Source organism: Salmo salar, chromosome ssa01 (genome assembly GCF_905237065.1).
Source record: "Salmo salar chromosome ssa01, Ssal_v3.1, whole genome shotgun sequence".
Lineage (NCBI taxonomy): Eukaryota > Metazoa > Chordata > Actinopteri > Salmoniformes > Salmonidae > Salmo > Salmo salar.
In genome coordinates this window covers 108872518-108897039 of record NC_059442.1, presented here as the reverse complement: position 1 = coordinate 108897039, position 24522 = coordinate 108872518, and the positions used below count along the sequence as shown (strand labels likewise).

At 41.7% G+C, this 24522-nt stretch overlaps 1 protein-coding gene and 1 long non-coding RNA gene across 3 annotated transcripts in view; one reads left to right on the top strand and one right to left on the bottom strand.

The window, feature by feature from the left end:
- The window catches only part of LOC106592999 (ciliary-associated calcium-binding coiled-coil protein 1), a 56848-nt gene extending 44614 nt beyond the window's left edge, over positions 1-12234 (bottom strand). Inside the window, exons 1-6 of one of the 2 annotated variants that reach the window (XM_045687389.1) lie at positions 12163-12234; positions 10606-10700; positions 10353-10522; positions 8040-8178; positions 7790-7862; positions 5870-5977 (exon numbers count right to left, since the gene is read on the bottom strand). In XM_045687389.1, the coding sequence (XP_045543345.1) occupies positions 5870-5977; positions 7790-7862; positions 8040-8178; positions 10353-10422 (390 nt within the window). In that variant the 5' untranslated portion in view covers positions 10423-10522; positions 10606-10700; positions 12163-12234. Of the gene's footprint in view, positions 1-5869; positions 5978-7789; positions 7863-8039; positions 8179-10352; positions 10523-10605; positions 10701-10868; positions 11389-12162 lie in introns of those variants that run through there. The other variant, XM_045687387.1, reaches the window with a different exon arrangement.
- A 3688-nt stretch (positions 12235-15922) lies between these two features.
- On the top strand, positions 15923-24005 carry LOC106592998 (transmembrane protein 26). Its single transcript, XR_006756902.1, has 6 exons — positions 15923-16243; positions 16551-16647; positions 17048-17137; positions 19294-19502; positions 21622-21692; positions 22535-24005. It is a non-coding gene; the product is annotated as a transmembrane protein 26 (long non-coding RNA).
- The last annotated feature ends 517 nt before the right edge of the window (positions 24006-24522 follow it).

Genomic DNA, 24522 nt, shown 5'->3' with positions numbered 1-24522 from the left:
GATATCAGTAGTCCTACAGTACAGTACCTCTTCATGCTGTTCAACAGGAGTCATGTAATGAGGTAGACATCAGTTGTCCTACAGTACAGTACCTCTTAATGCTGTTCAACAGGAGTCATGTAATGAGGTAGATATCAGTAGTCCTACAGTACAGTACAGTACCTCTTCCTGGTGTTCAACAGGAGTCATGTAATGAGGTAAACATCAGTAGTCCTACAGTACAGTACCTCTTCCTGGTGTTCAACAGGAGTCATGTAATGAGGTAGACATCAGTAGTCCTACAGTACAGTACAGTACCTCTTCCTGGTGTTCAACAGGAGTCATGTAATGAGGAAGACTCAGTAGTCCTACAGTACAGTACCTCTTCCTGCTGTTCAACAGGAGTCATGTAATGAGGTAGTCATCAGTAGTCCTACAGTACAGTACGTCTTCATGCTGGTCAACAGGAGGCCTGTAATGAGGTAGACATCAGTAGTCCTACAGTACAGTACAGTACCTCTTCATGCTGTTCAACAGGAGTCATGTAATGAGGTAGACATCAGTTGTCCTACAGTACAGTACCTCTTTATGCTGTTCAACAGGAGTCATGTAATGAGGTAGATATCAGTAGTCCTACAGTACAGTACCTCTTCCTGGTGTTCAACAGGAGTCATGTAATGAGGTAAACATCAGTAGTCCAACAGTACAGTACCTCTTCCTGCTGTTCAACAGCAGTCATGTAATGAGGTAGATATCAGTAGTACTACAGTACAGTACATTACCTCTTCCTGGTGTTCAACAGGAGTCATGTAATGAGGTAGACATCAGTAGTCCTACAGTACAGTACCTCTTCCTGGTGTTCAACAGGAGTCATGTAATGAGGTAGACATCAGTAGTCCTACAGTACAGTACCTCTTCCTGCTGTTCAACAGGAGTCATGTAATGAGGTAGTCATCAGTAGTCCTACAGTACAGTACCTCTTCATGCTGGTCAACAGGAGTCATGTAATGAGGTAGACATCAGTAGTCCTACAGTACAGTACCTCTTCATGCTGTTCAACAGGAGTCATGTAATGAGGTAGTCCTACAGTACAGTACAGTACCTCTTCCTGCTGTTCAACAGGGGTCATGTAATGAGGTAGACATCAGTAGTCCTACAGTACAGTACCTCTTCCTGCTGTTCAATAGGAGTCATGTAATGAGGTAGACATCAGTAGTCCAACAGCACAGTACCTCTTCCTGCTGTTCAACAGGAGTCATGTAATGAGGTAGATATCAGTAGTCCTACAGTACAGTACAGTACCTCTTCCTGGTGTTCAACAGGAGTCATGTAATGAGGTAGACATCAGTAGTCCTACAGTACAGTACAGTACCTCTTCATGCTGTTCAACAGGAGTCATGTAATGAGGTAGACATCAGTTGTCCTACAGTACAGTACCTCTTCATGCTGTTCAACAGGAGTCATGTAATGAGGTAGATATCAGTAGTCCTACAGTACAGTACAGTACCTCTTCCTGGTGTTCAACAGGAGTCATGTAATGAGGAAGACTCAGTAGTCCTACAGTACAGTACCTCTTCCTGCTGTTCAACAGGAGTCATGTAATGAGGTAGTCATCAGTAGTCCTACAGTACAGTACGTCTTCATGCTGGTCAACAGGAGGCCTGTAATGAGGTAGACATCAGTAGTCCTACAGTACAGTACAGTACCTCTTCATGCTGTTCAACAGGAGTCATGTAATGAGGTAGACATCAGTTGTCCTACAGTACAGTACCTCTTTATGCTGTTCAACAGGAGTCATGTAATGAGGTAGATATCAGTAGTCCTACAGTACAGTACCTCTTCCTGGTGTTCAACAGGAGTCATGTAATGAGGTAAACATCAGTAGTCCAACAGTACAGTACCTCTTCCTGCTGTTCAACAGCAGTCATGTAATGAGGTAGATATCAGTAGTACTACAGTACAGTACATTACCTCTTCCTGGTGTTCAACAGGAGTCATGTAATGAGGTAGACATCAGTAGTCCTACAGTACAGTACCTCTTCCTGGTGTTCAACGGGAGTCATGTAATGAGGTAGACATCAGTAGTCCTACAGTACAGTACCTCTTCCTGCTGTTCAACAGGAGTCATGTAATGAGGTAGTCATCAGTAGTCCTACAGTACAGTACCTCTTCATGCTGGTCAACAGGAGTCATGTAATGAGGTAGACATCAGTAGTCCTACAGTACAGTACCTATTCATGCTGTTCAACAGGAGTCATGTAATGAGGTAGTCCTACAGTACAGTACAGTACCTCTTCCTGCTGTTCAACAGGGGTCATGTAATGAGGTAGACATCAGTAGTCCTACAGTACAGTACCTCTTCCTGCTGTTCAATAGGAGTCATGTAATGAGGTAGACATCAGTAGTCCAACAGCACAGTACCTCTTCCTGCTGTTCAACAGGAGTCATGTAATGAGGTAGATATCAGTAGTCCTACAGTACAGTACAGTACCTCTTCCTGGTGTTCAACAGGAGTCATGTAATGAGGTAGACATCAGTAGTCCTACAGTACAGTACAGTACCTCTTCATGCTGTTCAACAGGAGTCATGTAATGAGGTAGACATCAGTTGTCCTACAGTACAGTACCTCTTCATGCTGTTCAACAGGAGTCATGTAATGAGGTAGATATCAGTAGTCCTACAGTACAGTACAGTACCTCTTCCTGGTGTTCAACAGGAGTCATGTAATGAGGTAAACATCAGTAGTCCTACAGTACAGTACAGTACCTCTTCCTGGTGTTCAACAGGAGTCATGTAATGAGGTAGACATCAGTAGTCCTACAGTACAGTACAGTACCTCTTCCTGGTGTTCAACAGGAGTCATGTAATGAGGAAGACTCAGTAGTCCTACAGTACAGTACCTCTTCCTGCTGTTCAACAGGAGTCATGTAATGAGGTAGTCATCAGTAGTCCTACAGTACAGTACCTCTTCATGCTGGTCAACAGGAGGCATGTAATGAGGTAGACATCCGTAGTCCTACAGTACAGTACAGTACCTCTTCATGCTGTTCAACAGGAGTCATGTAATGAGGTAGACATCAGTTGTCCTACAGTACAGTACCTCTTCCTGGTGTTCAACAGGAGTCATGTAATGAGGTAAACATCAGTAGTCCAACAGTACAGTACCTCTTCCTGCTGTTCAACAGGAGTCATGTAATGAGGTAGATATCAGTAGTACTACAGTACAGTACAGTACCTCTTCATGCTGTTCAACAGGAGTCATGTAATGAGGTAGACATCAGTTGTCCTACAGTACAGTACCTCTTCATGCTGTTCAACAGGAGTCATGTAATGAGGTAGATATCAGTAGTCCTACAGTACAGTGCAGTACCTCTTCCTGCTGTTCAACAGGAGTCATGCAATGAGGTAGACATCAGTAGTCCTACAGTACAGTACCTCTTCCTGCTGTTCAACAGGAGTCATGTAATGAGGTAGTCATCAGTAGTCCTACAGTACAGTACCTCTTCATGCTGGTCAACAGGAGTTATGTAATGAGGTAGACATCAGTAGTCCTACAGTACAGTACCTCTTCATGCTGGTCAACAGGAGTCATGTAATGAGGTAGTCATCAGTTGTCCTACAGTACAGTACCTCTTCATACTGGTCAACAGGAGTCATGTAATGAGGTAGACATCAGTAGTCCTACAGTACAGTACAGTACCTCTTCCTGCTGTTCAACAGGAGTCATGCAATGAGGTAGACATCAGTAGTCCTACAGTACAGTACCTCTTCCTGTTGGTCAACAGGAGTCATGTAATGAGGTAGTCATCAGAAGTCCTACAGTACAGTACCTCTTCATGATGTTCAACAGGAGTCATGTAATGAGGTAGACATCAGTAGTCCTACAGTACAGTACCTCTTCCTGCTGTTCAACAGGAGTCATGTAATGAGGTAGTCATCAGTAGTCCTACAGTACAGTACCTCTTCATGCTGGTCAACAGGAGTCATGTAATGAGGTAGACATCAGTAGTCCTACAGTACAGTACCTCTTCATGCTGGTCAACAGGAGTCATGTAATGAGGTAGTCATCAGTTGTCCTACAGTACAGTACCTCTTCATACTGGTCAACAGGAGTCATGTAATGAGGTAGACATCAGTAGTCCTACAGTACAGTACAGTACCTCTTCCTGCTGTTCAACAGGAGTCATGCAATGAGGTAGACATCAGTAGTCCTACAGTACAGTACCTCTTCCTGTTGGTCAACAGGAGTCATGTAATGAGGTAGTCATCAGAAGTCCTACAGTACAGTACCTCTTCATGCTGTTCAACAGGAGTCATGTAATGAGGTAGACATCAGTAGTCCTTTAGTACAGTACCTCTTCCTGCTGTTGAACAGGAGTCATGTAATGAGGTAGACATCAGTAGTCCAACAGCACAGTACCTCTTCCTGCTGTTCAACAGGAGTCATGTAATGAGGTAGATATCAGTAGTCCTACAGTACAGTACCTCTTCCTGGTGTTCAACAAGAGTCATGTAATGAGGTAGACATCAGTAGTCCTACAGTACAGTACAGTACAGTACCTCTTCCTGCTGTTCAATAGGAGTCATGTAATGAGGTAGACATCAGTAGTCCAACAGCACAGTACCTCTTCCTGCTGTTCAACAGGAGTCATGTAATGAGGTAGATATCAGTAGTCCTACAGTACAGTACAGTACCTCTTCCTGGTGTTCAACAGGAGTCATGTAATGAGGTAGACATCAGTAGTCCTACAGTACAGTACAGTACCTCTTCATGCTGTTCAACAGGAGTCATGTAATGAGGTAGACATCAGTTGTCCTACAGTACAGTACCTCTTCATGCTGTTCAACAGGAGTCATGTAATGAGGTAGATATCAGTAGTCCTACAGTACAGTGCAGTACCTCTTCCTGGTGTTCAACAGGAGTCATGTAATGAGGTAAACATCAGTAGTCCTACAGTACAGTACAGTACCTCTTCCTGGTGTTCAACAGGAGTCATGTAATGAGGTAGACATCAGTAGTCCTACAGTACAGTACAGTACCTCTTCCTGGTGTTCAACAGGAGTCATGTAATGAGGTAGTCATCAGTAGTCCTATAGTACAGTACCTCTTCATGCTGGTCAACAGGAGGCATGTAATGAGGTAGACATCAGTAGTCCTACAGTACTGTACCTCTTCATGCTGGTCAACAGGAGTCATGTAATGAGGTAGTCATCAGTTGTCCTACAGTACAGTACCTCTTCATGCTGGTCAACAGGAGGCATGTAATGAGGTAGACATCAGTAGTCTTACAGTACTGTACCTCTTCATGCTGGTCAACAGGAGTCATGTAATGAGGTAGTCATCAGTTGTCCTACAGTACAGTACCTCTTCATACTGGTCAACAGGAGTCATGTAATGAGGTAGACATCAGTAGTCCTACAGTACATTACAGTACCTCTTCCTGCTGTTCAACAGGAGTCATGTAATGAGGTAGACATCAGTAGTCCTACAGTACAGTACCTCTTCCTGCTGGTCAACAGGAGTCATGTAATGAGGTAGTCATCAGTAGTCCTACAGTACAGTACCTCTTCATGCTGTTCAACAGGAGTCATGTAATGAGGTAGACATCAGTAGTCCTTTAGTACAGTACCTCTTCCTGCTGTTGAACAGGAGTCATGTAATGAGGTAGTCATCAGTAGTCCTACAGTACAGTACCTCTTCCTGCTGTTCAACAGGGGTCATGTAATGAGGTAGACATCAGTAGTCCTACAGTACAGTACCGCTTCCTGCTGTTCAATAGGAGTCATGTAATGAGGTAGACATCAGTAGTCCAACAGTACAGTACCTCTTCCTGCTGTTCAACAGGAGTCATTTAATGAGGTAGACATCAGTAGTCCTACAGTACAGTACCTCTTCATGGTGTTCAACAGGAGTCATGTAATGGAGGTAGACATCAGTATTCATGCCTTCTTCCAGCGGAGCTACAAAGTCTGCTGAGCTGATCACCTCTATGGTCCTCTGGAATACAGTTAGTCAGGAAACATAGAGGTTGTAATCTCACCCATGATCTTACAGTAGAATATGTTGGATGTTTGCCTTCACATTTGTGAATATATTAAGACAAGGATCATATTACCTGGTAACAGAGCTTGTAAAGATATCAATGGGAAATCAAACAGACTCATAATGGCAACCAAACTGCCAGGGAGGAGTCGCTGTACTACAGCTCTCTGTCTGGAAATTATGAGTTTGTTTATTATGTAACATCCTGGAACGCTGCAGCTCCTAGAAAATACCTCTGGTTGAACAAATCTATTTAATGAGATCTGATGTTATTATTGGCTCCATACATGCTGTGATAATGAGATCTGATGTTATTATAGGATAGATAAATGCTGTGATAATGAGATCTGATGTTATTATAGGCTCCATACATGCTGTGATAATGAGATCTGATGTTATTATAGGCTCCATACATGTTGTGATAATGAGATCTACTGTTATTATAGGCTCCATACATGTTGTGATAATGAGATCTACTGTTATTATAGGCTCCATACATGTTGTGATAATGAGATCTACTGTTATTATAGGCTCCATACATGCTGTGATAATGAGATACACTGTTATTATAGGCTCCATACATGCTGTGATAATGAGATCTGATGTTATTGTAGGCTCCATACATGCTGTGATAATGAGATATACTGTTATTATAGGCTCCATACATGCTGTGATAATGATTTTGAATGTTATTATAGGCTCCATACATGCTGTGATAATAAGATCTGATGTTATTATAGGCTCCATACATGCTGTGATAATGAGATCTGATGTTATTATAGGCTCCATTCATGCTGTGATAATGAGATCTGATGTAATTATAGGATAGATACATGCTGTGATAATGAGATCTGATGTTATTATAGGCTCCATACATGCTGTGATAATGAGATCTGATGTTATTATAGGATAGATAAATGCTGTGAGAGGAACAGAGTGAACTGGTCCCGTGTGGCTCAGTTGGTAGAGCATGGTGTTTGCAACGCCAGGGTTGTGGGTTCGATTCCCACGGGGGACCAGTACGGAAAAAAATGTATGAAATATATGCATTCACTACTGTAAGTCGCTCTGGATAAGATCGTCTGCTAAATGACTAAAATGTAAATGTAACTGTTGTGATTGACTTTTGTTTCAGCACAGTACATGCAGTATAGGGCCGGTACATTTACAGAAAGGTGCTTCCACTAGTTTGACTTCTCCTGATTAGTTAGAGATGACAGATAAATGGTCTCCTGATGGTGAGTTAGTTAGAGATGACAGATAAATGGTCTCCTGATGGTGAATTAGTTAGAGATGACAGATAAATGGTCTCCTGATGGGGAGTTAGTTAGAGATGACAAACAAATGGTCTCCTGATGGTGAGTTAGTCAGAGATGACAGATAAATGGTCTCCTGATGGTGAGTTAGTTAGAGATGACAGATAAATGGTCTCCTGATGGTGAGTTAGTCAGAGATGACAGATAAATGCTCTCCTGATGGTGAGTTAGTTAGAGATGACAGATAAATGGTCTCCTGATGGTGAGTTAGTCAGAGATGACAGATAAATAGTCTCCTGATGGTGAGTTAGTCAGAGATGACAGATAAATGGTCTCCTGATGGTGAGTTAGTTAGAGATGACAGATAAATGCTCTCCTGATGGTGAGTTAGTCAGAGATGACAGATAAATAAATTCTTAGGGACAATGACAGGAAAGGACTCTCTTTATGGTCACTACCCTTCCAAGTTACTCACTAGCTTCCTTAAGGAAACCTCAACACACAGCCTCACCTTCTTTCCAAGGAGCAGTTCCTCTCTAGGTTGGTTGAAGAGAAACTCATAGAGTCGGTAGTTCTGAAAGAGACTATCGTAAAACAGGTGAACCAAGATTAGTAGCCAACAGATCAGAACATCAACATCCACTATGAGTGAGGTTCACTGCTCTGAATGGATTATCACCAGGTAAGTAAGGACAGTGTTAATGTGATATTAATCATGTAGACCCTACTAAAAAAAGGCTAATAGAGAAGAGTCTTGCTACCTGCACTTCAGGTAGTCAGTGATGGACATGGCCTGTTCAGCATCAAACAGTGAGTCAACCTCTGGAGAAAGAGACTGGCGTGTTCCTGATATCAACTTGGCAAACTCGTTCAGGTTATCACCAAATGGCATCTGCTTCTCTGGGACATGAAGGACAGATATGAATACAGATATTAGCCACAGCCAGTCCATATTGACGTTAGCCATAAAAATCTTGACTGGACGTTCATTACTTTTCTCTCTAGCAGGAACGGATGCTGTGCCAAGATCAGGACAGCGAGGAGCGTGAGACGTGTCAAATCGAGAAGATTGAAATACTGCTAGTTTTTAATGAAATTGGCTTTTCGTCAGCATGCTAGGCTAGCTAATGCTAAAGCAACCCATTAGATTCGACAACACTTTCGGTAAGATACTCGCCACAACGCAAGGCATTGCATTTAAATGGAATTCAATGGGTATTGTATATAGCATTAGCTAGCCTAGCATGCCGACAAAAAAAGCAGTTTCATTAAAAAAAAATAGCAGTATTTCAATCTTCTCGATTTTTCAGTTGGGATAATTAGGAATACAGCGCCATCTCCCATTCATGGATTGAGGTACGTTTTCTGAGCCAGATCTCACGCCGGCTCCCTGGTGTCCACATTCTGGCACCGCTCCGCTCCGGCTACAGAGAGAAGTAATAAACGGCTAGTAGGATTCTTACAACTAGCACAGCCCCTAATGAAGGTATAGATGATTAGGTGGTGAACACAGCCCCTAATGAAGGTATTGATGATTAGGTGGTGAACACACGGTCCCTAATGAAGGTATTGATGATTAGGTGGTGAACACACGGTCCCTAATGAAGGTATTGATGATTAGGTGGTGAACACAGTCCCTAATGAAGGTATTGATGATTAGGTGGTGAACACAGTCCCTAATGAAGGTATTGATGATTAGGTGGTGAACACACAGTCCCTAATGAAGGTATTGATGATTAGGTGGTGAACACACAGTCCCTAATGAAGGTATTGATGATTAGGTGGTGAACACACAGTCCCTAATGAAGGTATTGATGATTAGGTGGAGAACACACAGTCCCTAATGAAGGTATTGATGATTAGGTGGAGAACACAGTCCCTAATGAAGGTATTGATGATTAGGTGGTGAACACACAGTCCCTAATGAAGGTATTGATGATTAGGTGGTGAACACACAGTCCCTAATGAAGGTATTGATGATTAGGTGGTGAACACACAGTCCCTAATGAAGGTATTGATGATTAGGTGGAGAACACAGTCCCTAATGAAGGTATTGATGATTAGGTGGTGAACACACAGTCCCTAATGAAGGTATTGATGATTAGGTGGTGAACACAGTCCCTAATGAAGGTATAGATGGTTAGGTGGTGAACACAGTCCCTAATGAAGGTATTGATGATTAGGTGGTGAACACAGTCCCTAATGAAGGGCAAAATGTGTAGAATTGCAGCAAACTTTCAAACTGCAACCTTATCTCAGATTGTGAAATATTGGAGGAAATGAACTCTAAAACGTCTATTTTCTTCGCTCTGTTGTCAAGAGGGGGGCCACTTAAAAATTCTCGCAAGGTGGGGTGGGAGCCCAACGAAATGTTAATTAGGGCCCACAAAAGGGCTGTCTGCATGTGTGGGTATAGATGTGGATATGCAGGCCTGCGAGCCACTGTGGCCGGTCATGATGAGTTCAGATTTTGTGGCCCCCACCCCAATCAAAGTTTCTCCATCCCTGCTTGGGGCACACTCGTGGTAACAAATCAAAATTATAGGTTGCACAGCAAATTACTCAACGCATATGTATATACTGTATTCTATACTATTCCACGGTATCTTAGTCACTTAATAATGTTTACATATCTTGTATTACTCATCTCATATGTATATACTGTATTCTATACTATTCTACTCTATCTGTCTATGCATTACTCATCTCATATGTATATACTGTATTCTGTTCTACGGTATCTCATTCACTTAATAATGTTTACATATTTTGCATTACTCATCTCATTTGTATATACTGTATTCTATACTATTCTACTGTATCTTAGTCCGTTCCGCTCTGAAGTCGCTCGTCCATATGTATATAGTCTTAATTCCATTTCTTTACTTTAGATGTGTGTGTATTGGGTATATGTTGTGTAATCTGTTAGATACTACTTGTTAGATATTACTGCACTGTCTGAGCTAGAAACACAAGCATTTCGTTACACCCACAATAACATCTGTTAATCACGTGTATGTGACCGATAAAATGTGATTTGATACTGTCTGTCACCTATAGATCTTATGACATACCCCTGATATTGTCCAGTAACAACTGCAGTAGAGCCATGACGAATGAGATCTGTTGACAGCTGTAGTTCATCTCCCTGGCCCACCAGAAGCCAGAGACAAAGTAGTCCAACAGGGCTGCCTCCTTCACACATGTCTGGTAGTTCTTCAAAACAAGTATTTCTTCAAACTGGCTGTAGTAAAAACAAAAGTTTAGCATACATGCAACACTTCCAAAATAAAATGGCTACTTGACCGATATATCCTTGTTACTTACAATTGCACTTGTTCCACTGTCAAATCCAACAGCGTGTTGATTTGTTCATGGGAAATAAGTTTCCATTGAGGGTTGGCTTTTTCAGCATAATTTTCCTGTAATAATTGGATTCAGAACACAAGTGAGTTTGGTTAGCTAGCCAAACTAGGTTAGCTCTAGCTATGATAACGGTTTGGTCAAATAATCCAAATAACCAGACAAATGATGTAGTAAATATGTCAAATAATATCAACTATTAATAGGGTTTTAACGTATCTTCCTACTTTGGACGCAGCGTCATTTCTGTCGTTTGTATTTTTATCCGCTGACTTGTTGCTTTGTTTCGCTTTTGCAGACATGTTATTGTCACCTGCGTTACCATGACAGCATTTCCGCAGTGGACGGGCCACTTCCGTCCAGCTTCCGGTCAGTCTGGTCTATCGAGATGGATAAATCTGATGCTAAGAATCTCAGCGTTACCAACTTAGCGACTTTTGTCGCTATATTTTGCGAGTATTCAGACCCCATCTAGCGACACATTTAAAAAAATAAAAATAAAAGGATAGCCAATAGCTACTTTCCTTACTGAGGAGTTGGCAACACTGTGCTAGATCTGTGTAGTCAACTTGTAACCAGTGATGTCCGGAGCGCCGTACTTGATACTAATAATTTTGGGCGAATTGCATACCGTCTCCTCTATAAAACAAAGTCAATGAAAGTCCAGTATGAAGACAGGCAGAAGCTGCTTCTCCAGTAGAAAACCTCGACCACAGCACTTGAAGGCGTTGCCATGGTGTTGCCTGGCTGACCTCATGGGTAGAAACATCTCCGGGTTACCGGTTGTCTCGCACCGAACTGCGCATGTGCACGCCGTCAACTCAAAAGGCATTCGTTTCGATATAATGTTGTTTTTGATGAAAATGAAAACGTGTAATTTTTCTCCCTTTCACTCGGTTGGAGTAATAACATGTTCAACTACTTAAGACACTAGCTTAAATCTATGTTGTGCTTTTATATTTCGTGAAAAAATGATCAAATAGGAATGAAGAGTGGACATTCATTTCCTGATTCAGCTTTGTAGAAATATATTTGCTTAGGGTAGGGGTCTGCGGTCCAAACACTGAAAAGACACACCTTGTCCCCTCAGCCCTCAAATTAAGTGAACGTTTCATAACGTCTGATGAGTATACACTTGCAGGTCAAGGGGCGAAGGAGGCAGGAAGGATTTTTAAATGGACCTGCCGAAAGTGTTTTCAGCCACCGGTAGTTTATGGGCGCTTTATATGCGCTACAGTCAATTATGATTGCATGTCTACTTATATTAACTATATAATTATTAATATACGCCTACTGTATGATAACTAGTAAATTAATTACTTCCTAGCAGGAACTTCTGATGAAGGAAAATGTTTTATTTCTACAATTTACAAAAGATTTTTTTTTTTAAAGAATAATTATAAAAAAAGAATATATATATATTATATATATAAAAACTAACAAAAACATTGTTACATTTATGAGACGTGTTTGTGCATTAGTAGCACAATTTCTTACTTATTTACATTTGTTTTTACTTACTCTTGTATGTTGACTCCATATTGACTGTGGCTGACATGAGTAAAACTTTTAAACGTGTTAACCCTCGCAAGGCTGCCGGCCTAGACGGCATCCCAAGCCGCGTCCTCTGAGCATGCGCAGACCACCTGGCTGGTGTGTTTATGGACATATTCAATCTCTCCCTATCCCAGTCTGCTGTCCCCACATGCTTCAAGAGGGCCACCATTGTTCCTGTACCCAAAAAGGCAAAGACAACAACTAAATGATTATTGCCCATAGCGCTCACTTCTGTCAACAATAAGAATATGAAAAAAAAAGTAACAAGTAATTAAAGAGCAGCTGTAAAATAACAATAGCGAGACTATATACAGGGGGTACCGGTACAGAGTCAATGTGGAGGCTATATACAGGGGGTACCAGTACAGAGTCAATGTGGAGGCTATATACAGGGGGGGTACCAGTACAGAGTCAATGTGGAGGCTACATACAGGGGGTACCGGTACAGAGTCAATGTGGAGGCTATATACAGGGGGTACCAGTACAGAGTCAATGTGGAGGCTATATACAGGGGGTACCGGTACAGAGTCAATGTGGAGGCTATATACAGGGGGTACCGGTACAGAGTCAATGTGGAGGCTATATACAGGGGGTACCGGTACAGAGTCAATGTGCAGACTATATACAGGGGGTACCAGTACAGAGTCAATGTGGAGGCTATATACAGGGGGTACCGGTACAGAGTCAATGTGGAGGCTATATACAGGGGGTACCAGTACAGAGTCAATGTGGAGGCTATATACAGGGGGTACCGGTACAGAGTCAATGTGGAGGCTATATACAGGGGGTACCAGTACAGAGTCAACATGGAGGCTATATACAGGGGGTACCAGTACAGAGTCAATGTGGAGGCTATATACAGGGGGTACCGGTACAGAGTCAATGTGGAGGCTATATACAGGGAGTACCGGTACAGAGTCAATGTGGAGGCTATATACAGGGGGTACCGGTACAGAGTCAATGTGGAGGCTATATACAGGGGGTACCGGTACAGAGTCAATGTGGAGGCTATATACAGGGGGTACCGGTACAGAGTCATTGTGGAGGCTATATACAGGGGATACCAGTACAGAGTCAATGTGGAGACTATATACAGGGGGTACCAGTACAGAGTCAATGTGGAGGCTATATACAGGGGGTACCGGTACAGAGTCAATGTGGAGACTATATACAGGGGGTACCAGTACAGAGTCAATGTGGAGGCTATATACAGGGGGTACCGGTACAGAGTCAATGTGGAGGCTATATACAGGGGGTACCGGTACAGAGTCAATGTGGAGGCTATATACAGGGGGTACCGGTACAGAGTCAATGTGGAGGCTATATACAGGGGCTACCGGTACAGAGTCAATGTGGAGGCTATATACAGGGGGTACCGGTACAGAGTCAATGTGGAGGCTACATACAGGGGGTACCAGTACAGAGTCAATGTGGAGGCTATATACAGGGGGTACCTGTACAGAGTCAATGTGGAGACTATATACAGGGGGTACCAGTACAGAGTCAATGTGGAGGCTATATACAGGGGGTACCGGTACAGAGTCAATGTGGAGGCTATATACAGGGAGTACCGGTACAGAGTCAATGTGGAGGCAATATACAGGGGGTACCGGTACAGAGTCAATGTGGAGACTATATACAGGGGGTACCGGTACAGAGTCAATGTGGAGGCAATATACAGGGGGTACCGGTACAGTGTCAATGTGGAGGCTATATACAGGGGGTACCAGTACAGAGTCAATGTGGAGGCTATATACAGGGGGTACCAGTACAGAGTCAATGTGCAGGGGCACCGGTGTCGAGGTAATATGTACATGTAGGTAGAGTTATTAAAGTGACTATGCGTAGATAATAACAGAGATTAGCAGCAGCGTAGAAGAGGAGGGGCAATGCAAATAGTCTGGGTGGCCATTTGATTAGATGTTCAGGTGTCTTATGGCTTGGGGGTTGAAGCTTTGATCCAAGATGGCGTAGCAGTCAGATGTCTTTGTCCTGTCGTGTCCCATTGTTATGAGAATTATGTTCTCAATGTTAACTACAATTAAAATGCTCAGTCTGCAACCCGGATTTGGTAAAATTCTGGTTGAATAACACAGACAGGGTCCCAGCTTACAAGAGGCAGAATGTTTATTCACGAGAACGTTCTGAAGTCCATTGTACAGAGACATCATTTTTATAGGTCACTCCTTACTCAGCACACACACATACACACAAACATTAAGGCCCCAGATCTCTTAACACTGTATATCATTACCCAGCAGACAGTTTCATTCCTCTGAGATTAGGGAAACCTTGAGGGGTCCTCCCTCTCATATCTTAAACCCTCAGAGTTCAAGCTAGGTCAGATCAACCACAGTTGAACAGTTCTTGGTGTTTACTTAAACACACAGACACACATCCTTCTCTTTCCCAGTTCAACCTCGTTAGATTTATGCTTAACCCTTTAGTTACTCATTCTACATGCTATATAGACCATATCCCTACTAGTTAAGTTTCAGGGTAGAATTATTTAATCATTACATTCAAACATATAAATCCCTTAACACCCATGTATATATCTTTTTACACTGTATTATTGACTGTATGTTTGATTATTCTATGTGTAACTGTTTTGTTGTATGTGTCGAACTGCTTTGCTTTATCTTTATCAAATAATGTTTACATATTTTTACATACTCATCTCATATGTATATATTGCATCTGGCCTATGCCGATCGGTCATCGCTCATCCATATATTTATATGTACATATTCTTATTCCATCCCTTTAGATTTGTGTGTATTAGGTAGTTGTTGTGGAATTGCTAGATTACTTGTTAGATATTACTGCACTCTCTGAACTAGAAGCACAAGCATTTCGCTATACTCGCATTAACATCTGCTAACCATGTGTATGTGACCAATAACATTTGATTTGATTTGTGGGGGGTTTAAGTGCCTTGATCAAGGGCACAACGGCAGGAGATGGTAGGTCTACATGGGATCACACACAGCAGCCTTCCAGTGTCAGTAATGCTTACATTCTCATGTAGGCTATAATGGGAGTCATGAACATGTTGTTCGAAGTCATGGAGAAGTCATGGAAAACGTGTATAAACCCTTAACAGTGAATAATCACAGGTCACTATAGCATAATGTAATTTGTGAATTTCGGTGAACATGCTTTGATGGAGCTCTACGCACAATTCCTTTGACCTCATGGCTTGGTTTTTGCTCTGACATGCATTTTCAACTGTGGGACCTTTATATAGACAGGTGTGTGCCTTTCCAAATCATGTCCAATCAATTGAATTTACCACAGGTGGACTCCAATCAATTTGTAGAAACATCTCAAGGATGATCAATGGAAACAGGATGGACCTGAGCTCAATTTTGAGTCTCATAGTCAAGGGTCTGAATACTTATGTAAATAAGGTATTTCTGTTTAAATTTTTTATACATTTGCTAAAATTAAAAAACTGTTTTCGATTTGTCATAATGGGGTATAGTGTGTAGATTGATGAGAAGAAAAAAAAGAATTGTATCAATTTCAGAATAAGGCTGTGAAGTAACAAAGTGTAGAAAAGCGTCTGAATACTTTCCGAATACACTGTATAATAATACTTCCTACATGCAACTCCCTTAAAAATGTCAAATTGACTTTTACTCAACTAATTGCTTTGCATTTGTCGCGCGTCAAGCGCAGGATTTTGCCACCGGCAGCAGCCATCGGGTATTTCTTGTGCGAGGCGTGTCTAAACGTTCACTTTTTCACCGGTGTGTTGAAGCGGCTGAAAGCGAGCAGACTGGAAACATGCCCCATTAATGTGGCGGCTGAATTTATTTGGATAGGATTTCTCCCACCCAGACAAAAAAAAGATGATAGTGAAGTTTATCTGTGCGGTTATTACCCGGTCCCTATTCCTCCTCATCTCTCTGATAGGAGTATGGAGAGTGGTCTGGGTTAAGAATAATGCTCTTTATTGGTTCTTAACGATCCTTTATCTTCCTCTGGTGGTCGAGATGATTTTAACCCTGAAGAGAAAACAATTACAGGATTATAAATGGTAAATCTAAATAACATAGAACTGTGAAATTAAAGGATTATAAATGGTAAATCTAAATAACATAGAACTGTGAAATTACAGGATTATAAATGGTAAATCTAAATAACATAGAACTGTGAAATTACAGGATTATAAATGGTAAATCTAAATAACATACAACTGTGAAATTACAGGATTATAAATGGTAAATCTAAATAACATACAACTGTGAAATTACTTTTTTCTTAAAGTTTAGTAGCCTTAAAATATGTTTTTTTTTAAATACCTTTTCATTTTACCTTTTCATTTTATCTTTCCATGTCTCCAGGTTTTCTCCTGCCATCTTCTTGTTCCTCATCAGTATCATACCATCTCTATGGATTCTAGAGTTACATCATCAAGAGAACAAAGCTACTGATTCCAGGGTAAGGGCTTTGATTTTCTGTTTTGTTTAGGCTTTTTAATCATTTATTCCTTCACTTTAGTTGTACATTTATTTGTAACTTGCATAATGAGCGGAAATCATATACTGTACTCTGTGTAAATAATGCTGAATTTTATCATATACTGTACTCTTTAAATAATGCTGAATGTTATCACATACTGTACTCTGTGTAAATAATGCTGAATGTTATCATATACTGTACTCTGTGTAAATAATGCTGAATGTTATCATATACTGTACTCTGTGTAAATAATGCTGAATGTTATCATATACTGTGTGTAAATTATGTTGTTTATTTTCTATTGTCCACACTGTAGGCTAGAACACATAGTATAGTATCAATGTAACTCGTGTACTGTATGTCTGTTCATCTTCATCAGTGTGACAAACGGGATTCATCTGAAAACATAAAGAGCCTGATAAACATGTGGAGAGGGAATTCCACCAATGGCAGCAAGACGTTATTCCAGGTAGGCAGAATCCACAGTGTTTCCTGTGTCCTGCAGGTTTTTCCTACAGGCCTGTCTAGACAGAGGCTCTCTTTATTAACACCAGTTTGTTTAGTAATGCTGCTCGTGCACCTCAAAGACTCTTATTGTGAGCTGGGACTTTTTTATAACTAAAATACATCTGCAGAAGTGCTTTTTTAAACACAACAACCCTTAATAAAAACAATTACAAGCTTAGTCTCACACAGGACTTTTATTCATCTGGCCTACTCTGCTGCTGGCTTTAGTACCCTCCCCTGGTCTGAACTGGGGCCCTTCTCTCCCTTAACCTCTTAGAAAACATTCATTCATGTTTTTTAAGGAGATTTTGAGATACTGATCTTTAATAATAACACCACTGGATGGAGTTACCTAGCCAGTAATAACCTCTAATCAGTTATACTAACCACTATGTGTTTCTCTGGATGGAGTTACCTAGCCAGTAATAACCTCTAATCAGTTATACTAACCACTATGTGTTTCTCTGGATGGAGTTACCTAGCCAGTAATAAGCTCTAATCAGTTATACTAACCACTATGTGTCTCTCTGGATGGAGTTACCTAGCCAGTAATAACCTCTAATCAGTTATACTAACCACTATGTGTCTCTCTGGATGGAGTTACCTAGCCAGTAATAACCTCTAATCAGTTATACTAACCACTATGTGTTTCTCTGGATGGAGTTACCTAGCCAGTAATAACCTCTAATCAGTTATACTAACCACTATGTGTCTCTCTGGATGGAGTTACCTAGCCAGTAATAACCTCTAATCAGTTAAACTAACCACTATGTGTTTCTCTGGATGGAGTTACCTAGCCAGTATTATCCTCTAATCAGTTATACTAACCACTATGTGTCTCTCTGGATGGAGTTACCTAGCCAGTAATAACCTCTAATCAGTTATACTAACCACTATGTGTCTCTCTGGTTGGAGTTACCTAGCCAGTAATAACCTCTAATCAGTTATACTAACCACTATGTGTTTCTCTGGATGGAGTTACCTAGCCAGTAATAACCTCTAATCAGTTATACTAACCACTATGTGTTTCTCTGGATGGAGTTACCTAGCCAGTAATAAGCTCTAATCAGTTATACTAACCACTATGTGTCTCTCTGGATGGAGTTACCTAGCCAGTAATAACCTCTAATCAGTTATACTAACCACTATGTGTCTCTCTGGATGGAGTTACCTAGCCAGTAATAACCTCTAATCAGTTATACTAACCACTATGTGTTTCTCTGGATGGAGTTACCTAGCCAGTAATAACCTCTAATCAGTTATACTAACCACTATGTGTCTCTCTGGATGGAGTTACCTAGCCAGTAATAACCTCTAATCAGTTAAACTAACCACTATGTGTTTCTCTGGATGGAGTTACCTAGCCAGTATTATCCTCTAATCAGTTATACTAACCACTATGTGTCTCTCTGGATGGAGTTACCTAGCCAGTAATAACCTCTAATCAGTTATACTAACCACTATGTGTCTCTCTGGTTGGAGTTACCTAGCCAGTAATAACCTCTAATCAGTTATACTAACCACTATGTGTCTCTCTGGATGGAGTTACCTAGCCAGTAATAACCTCTAATCAGTTATACTAACCACTATGTGTTTCTCTGGATGGAGTTACCTAGCCAGTATTATCCTCTAATCAGTTATACTAACCACTATGTGTCTCTCTGGATGGAGTTACCTAGCCAGTAATAACCTCTAATCAGTTATACTAACCACTATGTGTCTCTCTGGTTGGAGTTACCTAGCCAGTAATAACCTCTAATCAGTTATACTAACCACTATGTGTCTCTCTGGATGGAGTTACCTAGCCAGTAATAACCTCTAATCAGTTATACTAACCACTATGTGTTTCTCTGGATGGAGTTACCTAGCCAGTAATAACCTCTAATCAGTTATACTAACCACTATGTGTCTCTCTGGATGGAGTTACCTAGCCAGTAATAACCTCTAATCAGTTATACTAACCACTATGTGTCTCTCTGGATGGAGTTACCTAGCCAGTAATAACCTCTAATCAGTTATACTAACCACTATGTGTCTCTCTGGATGGAGTTACCTAGCCAGTAATAACCTCTAATCAGTTATACTAACCACTATGTGTCTCTCTGGTTGGCCCAACAGGGTTCAGTATCTCTGTTGTCGTCAGTGTGTGCTAACGACAGGATCCTAGGCCTCCACCAGACCCTGTTGATCCTGCTGGTTATAGGGAAGTGGTTGCTTCCTGTAGCAGGAGGGGTGACCAGGGATGAACTTTCCCAGCTCCTCCTCATCTTCGTAGGCACAGCCGCTGACATCCTGGAGTTCACCTCAGAGACGCTGTTGGATGTCAAGTGAGTCTCTAACCCCTAACCCCCTAACCTCTAACCCCTAACCCCCTAACCCCTAACCTCTAACCTCTAACCTCTAACCCCTAACCCCTAACCCCTACCCCTACCCCCCTAACCTCTAACCCCTAACCCCTAACCTCTAACCTCTAACCTCTACCCCCTAAACCCCTACCCCCTAACCCCCTAACCCCTAACCTCTAACCCCTAACCCCTAACCCTAACCTCTAACCCCTAACCCCTAACCTCTAACCCCTAACCCCTACCCCCTACCCCCTAACCTCTAACCCCTAACCTCTAAACCCTAACCTCTAACCCCTAACCCTAACGTCTAACGTCTAACCCCTAACCTCTAACCCCTAACCCTAACCCTAACCCCTAACCCTAACCTCTAACCCCTAACCTGACATCCTGGAGTTCACCCCAGAGATACTGTCTGATGTCAAGTCAGTACCCTAACCCTAACCCCTAACCCCTAACCTCAGAGATACTGTCTGATGTCAAGTCAGTACCTTAACCCCTAACCCTAACCCCTAACCTCAGAGATACTGTCTGATGTCAAGTCAGTACCTTAACCCCTAACCCTAACCCCTAACCCCTAACCCCTAACCCTAACCCCTAACCCATGACCCCTTACCCCTAACCCCTGACCTCAGAGATACTGTCTGATGTCAAGTCAGTACCCTAACCCTAACCCCTAACCCCTGACCTCAGAGATACTGTCTGATGTAGATATTTTAAGTCAGTAGACATTATATGTAGCCTGGATGCCAGTCTTTCTGCACTCTTGGCATGACAATTCCATAAGGAACAGAAACAGACTGGGCCCAGGCTACAGTAGCATGACAATTCCATAAGGAACAGAAACAGACTGGACCCAGGCTACAGTAGCATGACAATTCCATAAGGAACAGAAACAGACTGGACCCAGGCAACAGTACCATGACAATTCCATAAGGAACAGAAACATACTGGACCCAGGCTACAGTAGCATGACAATTCCATAAGGAACAGAAACAGACTGGACCCAGGCTACAGTAGCATGACAATTCCATAAGGAACAGAAACAGACTGGACCCAGGCTACAGTAGCATGACAATTCCATAAGGAACAGAAACAGACTGGACCCAGGCTACAGTAGCATGACAATTCCATAAGGAACAGAAACAGACTGGACCCAGGCTACAGTAGCATGACAACTCTATAAGGAACAGAAACAGACTGAACCCAGGCTACAGTAGCTTGACAATTCCATAAGGAACAGAAACAGACTGAACCCAGGCTACAGTAGCATGACAATTCCATAAGGAACAGAAACAGACTGGACCCAGGCTACAGTAGCATGACAATTCCATAAGGAACAGAAACAGACTGGACCCAGGCTACAGTAGCATGACAATTCCATAAGGAACAGAAACAGACTGGACCCAGGCTACAGTAGCATGACAATTCCATAAGGAACAGAAACAGACTGGACCCAGGCTACAGTAGCATGACAATTCCATAAGGAACAGAAACAGACTGAACCCAGGCTACAGTAGCATGACAATTCCATAAGGAACAGAAACAGACTGAACCCAGGCTACAGTAGCATGACAATTCCATAAGGAACAGAAACAGACTGGACCCAGGCTACAGTAGCAGTGCAGAAAAACATACATGAGAATGTATGTATTCCAATTTGTAAAGCAGCCGATGCCTCATGTTTTCAATTAAAGAGGAAAAGAAAAGGGCCTCCCAAGTGGCGCAGTGGTCTAAGGCGTGACTACAGACCCGGATTTCATCCCAGGCTGTGTCACAGCCGGCCGTGACCGGGAGACCCATGAGGCGACGCACAATTGGCCAAGTAGCCAATTGGCCAAGGGTCAAGGGTCGTGTTTCGGAGGACGCATGGCTCTCAACCTTCGCCTCTCCAGAGTCCGTACGGGATTTGCAGCGATGGGACAAGACTGTAACTACCAACTGGATATCATGAAACTGTGGAAAAAAAAGGGGTAAAAGTACAACAACAAAAAAAGAGTAAAAGAGAAGAGTACACCGAAACAATGTAGACTACAATACGGTTTCCTTTGTTTCCATGTTGTCATATTCTGCTGAGCTTGCGGCTACAATAATGTAATGTCAGTCCCAGCATGGTGTACGTCATCCTAGGAGTCTGGACGTGGAGCATGATCCAGTTTCCTCTCCACCTGTCAGGTACTGTGTGTTTCTATACTGGCTCTTCTTATGGTTACGGTAACCATAATGTTATTGCACTGTTATGCAGGGAATTATGGTAACCATAATGTTATTGCTCTGTTATACAGGGAATTACGGTAATCATAATGTTATTGCTCTGTTATACAGGGAATTACGGTAACCATAATGTTAGTGCTCTGTTATACAGGGAATTATGGTAACCATAATGTTATTGCTCTGTTATACAGGGAATTATGGTAACCATAATGTTATTGCTCTGTTATACAGGGAATTACGGTAATCATAATGTTAGTGCTCTGTTATACAGGGAATTATGGTAACCATAATGTTATTGCTCTGTTATACAGGGAATTATGCTAACCATAATGTTATTGCTCTGTTTTACAGGGAATTACGGTAATCATAATGTTATTGCTCTGTTATACAGGGAATTATGGTAACCATAATGTTATTGCTCTGTTATACAGGGAATTATGGTAACCATAATGTTATTGCTCTGTTATGCAGGGAATTATGGTAACCATAATGTTATTGCTCTGTTATACAGGGAATTATGGTAACCATAATGTTATTGCTCTGTTATACAGGGTATTATGGTAACCATAGTGTTATTGCTCTGTTATACAGGGAATTACGGTAACCATAATGTTATTGCTCTGTTATACAGGGAATTATGGTAATGACAATATTTTTCCACCAGAATTTCTTGGGACCCCAACGCAAATATATTTATTTTATTCAGTCAGTATGTATGCGGCAATATTTAGACACAGATGTGGATTTCAATGTCACTAACTTATCCCACATGACCAGTTGACCAATGTCTCTTCTCTCCCCAGTGTCTACCTCCAGACCTGATGAATATTCAGAGGGGGATCAGGGTGTGTCTCTGCTGGCCAGACTAAGGACAGATATCTGGAGCATGGTGGAGAGCCTCTTCATCCAGGACGGACCCTTCCTGGTGGTCCGCCTCACCCTCGTCCTCCACTTCCACGTCATACACCAGATGCTCATCTTCTTCGCCATCAAGAACTTCCTGGTGGTCGTTCTGAACTTCTACCGTCTGTTTGTCATCTACACCGACTACAAGGCTTCAGGTTGATCTGAGGTTATAATAAGATGAAAATTCAGCTGTAAACTGGAACTGATAAATATCTCTGGGTTAGGGTGGGTAGATGGCTGACAGCAGAGGTGTCTGTCTGAACACTGGGTAATATCACTGGGTTAGGGTGGGTAGATGGCTGACAGCAGACGTGTCTGTCTGAACACTGGGTAATATCTCTGGGTTAGGGTGGGTAGATGGCTGACAGCAGAGGTGTCTGTCTGAACACTGGGTAATATCTCTGGGTTAGGGTGGGTAGATGGCTGACAGCAGACGTGTCTGTCTGAACACTGGGTAATATCTCTGGGTTAGGGTGGGTAGATGGCTGACAGCAGACGTGTCTGTCTGAACACTGGGTAATATCTCTGGGTTAGGGTGGGTAGACGGCTGACAGCAGACGTGTCTGTCTGGATTATTAACAGCCACAGCTACGGACAAATTATTAACATAAGATTGTTCATGTTTGTTTGATCTCAAACTAGATCTATGGGTGGAACCCTTTAAATAAAATACAATTGGTCAGATACACATGGTTAGCCAGATGTTATTGGTCACGTGGTTAGCCAGACGTTATTGGTCACGTGGTTAGCCAGATGTTATTGGTCACGTGGTTAGCCAGATGTTATTGGTCACGTGGTTAGCAGATGTTATTGGTCAGATACACATGGTTAGCAGATGTTATTGGTCACGTGGTTAGCAGATGTTATTGCAGGTGTAGCGAAATGCTTGTGTTTCTAGCTCCAACAGAGCAGTAATATCTAACAAGTAATACCTAACAATTTCACAACAAATACCCAATACACACAAATCTAAGTAAAGTGTCATGTCCTGACCAGTATAGGGGTTATTTGTTATTATAGTTTGGTCAGGACGTGGCAGAGGGTATTTGTTTTATGTGGTTCAGGGTGTGTGTGTATGTAGAGGGGTGTTAGATTTATGTGTTCCGGGGTTTTCGGTTTATGTTCTTGTTTTGTATTCTAGGGTTTCTATGTTGTGTATTTCTTTGTTTGCCTTGTGTGGCTCTCAATCAGGAACAGCTGTACATCGTTGTTTCTGATTGAGAGTCAGACTTAAGGAGCTTGTTTTCCACCTGTCCCTTTGTGGGTAGTTGTCTTTGCACTGCTGTTAGTATAGCCTGCGAAACTGTCATTCTGTCGCCTCTTTGTCTTCTTGTTTTTTCGTGTTCACTATTAAATAAATAATGATGAGCCTTGGTCTCTACATTACGACACCCGTGACATAAAGGAATGGAATTAAGAATATATAAATATATGGATGAGCAATGTCAGAGCAGCATAGACTAAGATACAGTAGAATAGAATATAATACACTATATACATATGAGATGAGTAATACATAGACTAAGATACAGTAGAATAGTATAGAATACAGTATATACATATGAGATGAGTAAAGCAGTAGGATAGAATACAGTATATACATATGAGATGAGTAATACATAGACTAAGATACAGTAGAATAGAATACAGTATATACATATGAGATGAGTAATGTATAGACAAAGATACAGTATAATAGAATACAGTAGATACATATGAGATGAGTAATACATAGACTAAGATACAGTAGAATAGAATACAGTATATACATATGAGATGAGTAATACATAGACTAAGATACAGTAGAATAGGATTGAATACAGTATATACATATGAGATGAGTAATGCAAGATATGTACACATTGTTAAAGTGACTAGTGTTCCA